The sequence below is a fragment of the Mustela nigripes genome, chromosome 8 (assembly GCF_022355385.1).
Source record: "Mustela nigripes isolate SB6536 chromosome 8, MUSNIG.SB6536, whole genome shotgun sequence".
NCBI classification, from domain to species: Eukaryota; Metazoa; Chordata; class Mammalia; order Carnivora; family Mustelidae; genus Mustela; species Mustela nigripes.
This window is the reverse complement of record NC_081564.1, coordinates 765831-771830: the sequence shown is the minus strand read 5'-3', so window position 1 is coordinate 771830 and position 6000 is coordinate 765831. Positions and strand designations below refer to the sequence as shown.

The 6000-nt window shown below is 65.3% G+C and overlaps 1 protein-coding gene across 2 annotated transcripts in view; it reads right to left on the bottom strand.

Moving 5' to 3' along the window:
- Positions 1–2373: 2373 nt before the first annotated feature.
- GALNT9 (polypeptide N-acetylgalactosaminyltransferase 9) overlaps positions 2374–6000 on the bottom strand; it is a 64579-nt gene continuing 60952 nt past the window's right edge. Inside the window, exons 9-10 of one of the 2 annotated variants that reach the window (XM_059408144.1) lie at positions 5161–5328; positions 2374–3317 (exon numbers count right to left, since the gene is read on the bottom strand). In XM_059408144.1, the coding sequence (XP_059264127.1) occupies positions 3171–3317; positions 5161–5328 (315 nt within the window). In that variant the 3' untranslated portion in view covers positions 2374–3170. Of the gene's footprint in view, positions 3318–4332; positions 4704–5160; positions 5329–6000 lie in introns of those variants that run through there. The other variant, XM_059408143.1, reaches the window with a different exon arrangement.

Here is a 6000-nt window from a genome sequence, read left to right as displayed (position 1 = left end):
CAGCTCGGTCCTCCGAGCCTCTGCTTCCCCGCCTGTAAAATGGACACGCGAGTTGTCAGCACTACTTAGGGTCATTTCAAGGAGGAAGTGGGGCTGCAATTTTAAACCTATTTCTCCTCTCTCCTTCCTCCTTCCCCCTCTTCCTCCGCCTCCTTCCCAGAATGCTCTCCGGCCCTTCCCCGGCAGGTTGGGAGAGGAGGCTGCCTGGCCGGAGGCCTTCTCTGTCTGCGCCGCCTGTGTCGCGGGGCTGGGAAGAGTCTGTGGGGCGGGGGCTGGGACGCCAGCAGAGGGGTGCTGGTGGCTGTCCCTCTCTGCAACCCCGGCCTGGTGTGTGGCGCGGACCGCTCCCACTGACGAGTGTTTCCACCGACGACCCTGGCCGGCCACCAGCCCGCCACCTGGGGCGCGCCCTCACCTGCGCCTCGGGACACGCAAATCACGGCAAGAGGGAAGTCAATGATGAGTTTCGAGGGTTGCTTGTCTTTGTTTTCAGTGGAGTTTATTGAATGGTAGGTTCGTATCATTTACTTTGGGTAATAGCTGCATTTCACAACCGGTTCACAAAACTCCTGAAAATGTAAAAATTGACTCTGCCAGGTGGGTCTGGTCCGGCTTGCAGACACGCCTAGAGGTGACAGGGAGGTCAGAGGGTTTGAGGGGCTGCGTTCACCTCAGGTCAGCCCACGGACCATGGTGGTGGGGCCCCAGCGGCGTGCGTGTCACCGTGAAGTTAGGACAGACGGGGACCTGCACGGATGGGGACGCCCACCTGCCACGGCCCGCCACGCGGTGACCACAAAACCGGGCAGGGACGTGTCAACAGCGCGACCTGGCGGGAGCTGCTTTGGCGGGATGGGCCTCTGGATTGAGTTATGCCCCCGGATTCCCGGGTGGTTCTTCTGGAAAAGGGCTGCTCCCGAGGCAGTCAGGGCTGGAGGAGCTCCGTGACACCGACCGTGCCTCGTGAAGAAGGTCGCTTTGTCCGTCGTGGTCGACAGAGCCCTCCGCTCCCCCAGCCGCCCCCCAGGGACCCGCGTCCCCAGAGCTGGGTGCCGGCCAGGACCCGACAGCCACCAGGCTTCCAGGACGTGCTTGTCTCCCAGAAGGACGGGAGGTTTGTGGAGAGGCCCCCGTCTTCTGTGAGGCTGCAGGGCCACAACCGGTGGCTTGGATGGGACTGTCCGTTTGCCTAACGAATCGTGGCACCGTGAGTTTTATACTTTGAGCGGCGACATTGTCCTATTTTAAACCACGGGCAACCTGCTTCACGTGCCAATGGCTGTGACGTGTCTCACCTTCACTTGGAAACTCCTGGATTGTTGTGTCCTCGGGTCTTCGGTGAGAGATGGACTCTGGCCAGCTGTTTGCCTCCACGTGAAATAGAGCAGGGCTTTGGGGGGACTTGGGTTGGAGCTGGGAGAGTTCTCTGGGGAGAAGCTGGGCCTGGTCAGGGCTTCCCCAGCGGCAGGAAGCAGGGCACCGGACCCCAGGAAGAAGCAGGGGAAGAGGGGCTGGTGAGAGAGGGTGCCCAGGGGGCAGGGTGCAGGGGGAGGGGTCTCGGATGAGGGACAGTGAGGTGCAGACTGTCTCTGCGAGGCCAGAGAACGGCGAATGCATGACCCACACACCTCTCGGACCCCAAGAGTAGGTCAGAGCCCGCACCTTCCCCAGAGACTCTGACCCTGGGAGAGGAAGGGCAGCTGCGGCCCCAGGTCTGAGAACCCCGGCACCCCCAGAATGCCCTCGTCTTCGGAAAGAGCCACGGTGTGGGTGACGGTTGTGATGTTTTCCCTTGGGGAGGCAGCCGGGTGCCCTGCCCCCCCCCGGAAAGTGGGCGGCCTGGCCCCAGCAGGACGACGAGAGGTGAGTCCCACGTGCCCTCGGCGTGAAGCCCTCTTGTCCAGTCACCCTGGCAGCTGGCTCCAGACGACTCGACAAGAACGGGGAGTCACAGATGGGGCCACAGGTTCTCCCCTGGGTGACCCCTGAAGGGCATCGGGGACCCACACTGGGGGGACTGGGCGGTTTGGTTTGCGGAAGCTTGGCATCTGTCTGGGTGAGCCAGGTCAGCCTGGAGGTCCTGCTGCTGGACAGCCCAGGACTTCCACCCAGAGTTAGGGAGCAGTGAGGTGCCACAGGCCTCGGGGTACAGCCAGTAGGGGGTGCTGGTCCTATCAGGGAGCAGCTAGTGTCGGCGCACACAGAGTCTGATGGGGGACGGGGACAGGGCCCTGCAGTGTTCACTGCAATCATGGAGCATGGTCCTGCCCAGAGATGACGGTCCTGTCATCTCGGAGCCCCGGGACAGCCTCTGTGCTCCTGTCCTGGAGCAAGAAGGCTGTGCCTGCCAATGCATGAACACGTGTGTGTGGCTATGTGCCAATAAAACTTTATTTAGAAAAACAGGCGCAGGGCCGTGGGTCATCATTGGCTGAGCCCTGCCTCAGAGCAACGAGGGAAGGCTCCTGGCCCCGGGCGAGACACTGCAACAGGGGCCCCGACCCCGGTTGACCCAGCAGCTGGGACTCCTGCGGACGGGACGAGCTCTGTCCCATTAGCTCTGCGCTGCGCTGGACCGAAGCAGCACAGTCTCCTTGTCTCCCCAGCCGGGGGCTTCGTGGGGACCACGGTGCCACGGCTCCCGGCTCCTGCTCCCCAGCCTCGGCGAGAGCACTGCTCTGCTCTCCTGGGTCTTGCCCTAGATGACCAAAAGAGGGAAGGGGCCACAGTTCTGCCTGGAGCGGACAGGAGCTCAGCCGCCCTCTGAGTTCACGGGGGTCATTTCCGTGAGGGGGGAATGGACAGGGGGCTTCAGCACATGCACAGTTGGCCGTCCCGGCGGCCTGGACAGGAATACTGTAGAAAAGGCACGTGATTTGGAGCTGGAGTTGGCTTCAGGGTCTGTGCTCCTGGAGGGGTGGCCAGTCCCTGGCCTCTGCCTCCGGAGTGCACAGGGAGGTCCCCGCTGTCCCAGGGTCATGGCCTGCGGGCAGCCGAGGCGAGGTCCCGGCCGGGGATGGGCAGGGCATGGCCGGGGCCCTTTGGGTTCCGGTGGCGCGGCAGGCGGGAGGGGCCTGAGTCCCAACACCCGGCCCAGCCGGGGAGCCCGCCGCCTTCCCCAGGTGCTCAGGGTCTGCGTCAGGGAGGGGTGTGGGGTGGAGGGCTGGGGGTCAGTGCCGCCCGTGCTTGATCCAGTTCCTGATGGTCCACTTCTGCCCCGAACACCTCTGCACCACCAGCCGCAGCCCGAAGTTGGCGTCCTTGGACATTTCGACCTCCAGGCACCTGCCGGTGTCCCGGCTCACGATGGGGCCGCTCTGCAGGGAGGTGCCCCAAGTCAGCATGGACCCCCAGGGCTCCCGTCCTGAGAGCATCTCGGGAGCGGGGGTGATGACAAGCCTCACGCAGGTCACTGCACGACCGTCACCCGAGACGCGGGGGATGGTCCTCATCCCTCTGTCCCCTTCTGGTTCTTCTGTTTCCCTCTAGTTCCTCTGCCTCCTGGCCCTCAGTCCCCTCCTGGCCCTCAGTCCCCTCCTGGCCCTCTGTCTCCTCCTGTCCGTCTGTCCTCAGGCATCTCCATCCCATTACCCATGTCACCTGCCTTGTTCCTGGGGAGTGACTAACACAAGGGAGATGGGGCCCCTCAGATGGAGGCTCCCCCAGGTGCTTCCCGCCGACTGTCATGTCCAATTTGCCCCCTGGTCACCCCTGCAGACCCCCTGGTCCCCCAGACTCTGGCCCAAGCCTGAGAACCCCAGGACGGTACACTATACACTCTCCATTCTTTTTCAAACAGGTCCTTCTCGCTGTCTCGACCCCAGCCGGGCCTCCTGGGGACCTCTGACCCTTACAGGCTGTGCCTGCATCCATGACAGCTCATTCCACAGCCTCTCCTGCAGCCAGAAACCCCCAGACCCCAACATGGAGGGCAGGGTCGCCCGACAGTGTTTATCTGTCATGAGTCTGCTTGGTGGGACCAATGGCAGAGAGTGTGTGGGGATGAAATTGGGGGACGGAGACAGACATGTCTCCCAGAAGACACCTGCTGCCCATGGCGGGGAAGGCAGGAGCTCAGGGCGTGGGCCGGATGGTCGGGGGAGACTGGAAGGGGCTCCCTCGGTCTCAGAGTCCCAAGAGCCTTGCAACAGAGTACCATGGGCGGAGAGTTCTAGACAAGCAGGTCAGACACACCGAGTCCACACCCCAAACCCGGCAATGTGACCTTAGGGTCTGAGCAGCCGTGACTGGACAATGAGGTCACACCGGAGCAGGTGGCCCTCCTCCCCTGTGGTTGTCCTCGCCAGGGGAGACATGTGGAGACAGGGAGGGGACGCAGCAGGGGGCGGGAGGAGGGACTGGGCCTGGGGAGGCCGGAGAGGCAGAAGGGTAGACACCGGGTTTCACACGGAACTCCGGCTGCGTGAAGACGGCGGGAGCGTGCGTGTCTGCGGTCCTGTGCTGCAGCAGCCCCGTGAGGCAGCGGGCATTTCGGACCCAAGTGGGCTTGAGGGAGAGGGGTCGGGTGCTGCTCAGGGCTGGAGGGAGATGGGGGCTCCAGGCGAGGTCATGCGAGGACGTGTCCTTGGCTGACCTGGGGGGCGTCACACGGGAGGCCATACCACGGAGCTTGAGCCGGTGGAGGCGACGTCCGGTCACCCAGAGAAGGGTGTGTGGTCTGGGGGGGCGCCGTGCGGTGGGGGCTGAGGGAGGACAGAGGGCAGGAGGGGCTGCGGAGGGACCGCCGGCAGGAAGGCCAGACGCACAGAAGGACAAGCAGGAGGCCGCCCACCGGCAGCCCAGAGCCAGCGGGGCTGGGAGGCGCAGGAGGCCCCCTCCCTGGGCGCGGGCAGCACCCTAGGGATCAGGGTGCGGTTCCCACGCAGACGCCCCCACCTGCCACAGGGGCCGCTGGAGTCTCTGCTCTGGGGCTGGATCTGCTCACCCCTCGTGCCCACAGCCCCAGGGCCCGGCAGGGGCTGGTTCCAGCGGAGCTCCGCCGGCAGCCGCTACGAGGCCGTCTGGGGGTCGCCCACACCCTGTGCCTTCCATCTAAACCCCGTCCCCGAGGGCCCGAGGAGGCAGGAGCGTGGGGCCGCCCCAGCGCTGTGACCGGACCGGCGGGCCCCTCCCCACGGCGGGCCCCGCAGCCCCGCTGACCTGGGTGAAGTCCCACAGCCGCTGCGCGGGCCGGGCCACGTCCTCGCACTTCTTCAGGGCGGGCGCGCGGGTCCTGCCGTCGTCCACCAGGCACTTGGAGTCGGGCAGGAAGGCGGTGGAGCCCAGGGGGCCCAGCTGCAGCAGCCCCTCCGCGCTGTACCGCACCAGCTGGGAGAGGACGTGGGCGGCCCAGGGTCAGGGAACGGAGAGGGGGGGCACCCCCGGCCGCCAGCCCGGGCTCCGGAGCTTCCTTGGGGAGGCCCAGGCCCAGGGGGAGTGGGGAGGGCGCACAGGGAGCCCACCTGCGGACGCCCCGCAGACCGCCCTGCTCCCCCGGCCCCTGCCTTCCCCCAGGGTCCCCCAGCAGCACTGCCTTAACCTCCTTTCCAGAACTTTCCTCGGACCCCAGTTGCTGGAGAGAGAATTTCACACCGCCCTAGGGTGCTCCCTCACACAACCACGAGGTGAGCACTTATTTCCACGAGGGGAGCAGCCCCAAGTCCACGCACGCCTGGGTCCTACTTCACGTTTGCAAAACACCATGGGAAGAGCAAGCGAATGCTCAGGAAGAAAACCGGCCCTAGAGGTCCTGCCACGCCAGCTGCGCGGCCTGGGGCAAGCCACGTGACCCCTCCCTGCCTGGCAGCAGGCGGTCCCGAGGGCACCTTCCCCGGCGGTGATGGTGGGGATCCAGGAGACATGACCCAGAGGTGCTCAAGAGTAGTGTGGGCTTGTCCGCAAGCAGGTGTTGCCTCACCCCTGCCCCTCCTGTCCCTCCTCTTCCCTCCGTCCAAGCACGTGCGCACACACACGTGTGCACACACGCCCGTGCGGCCAGTG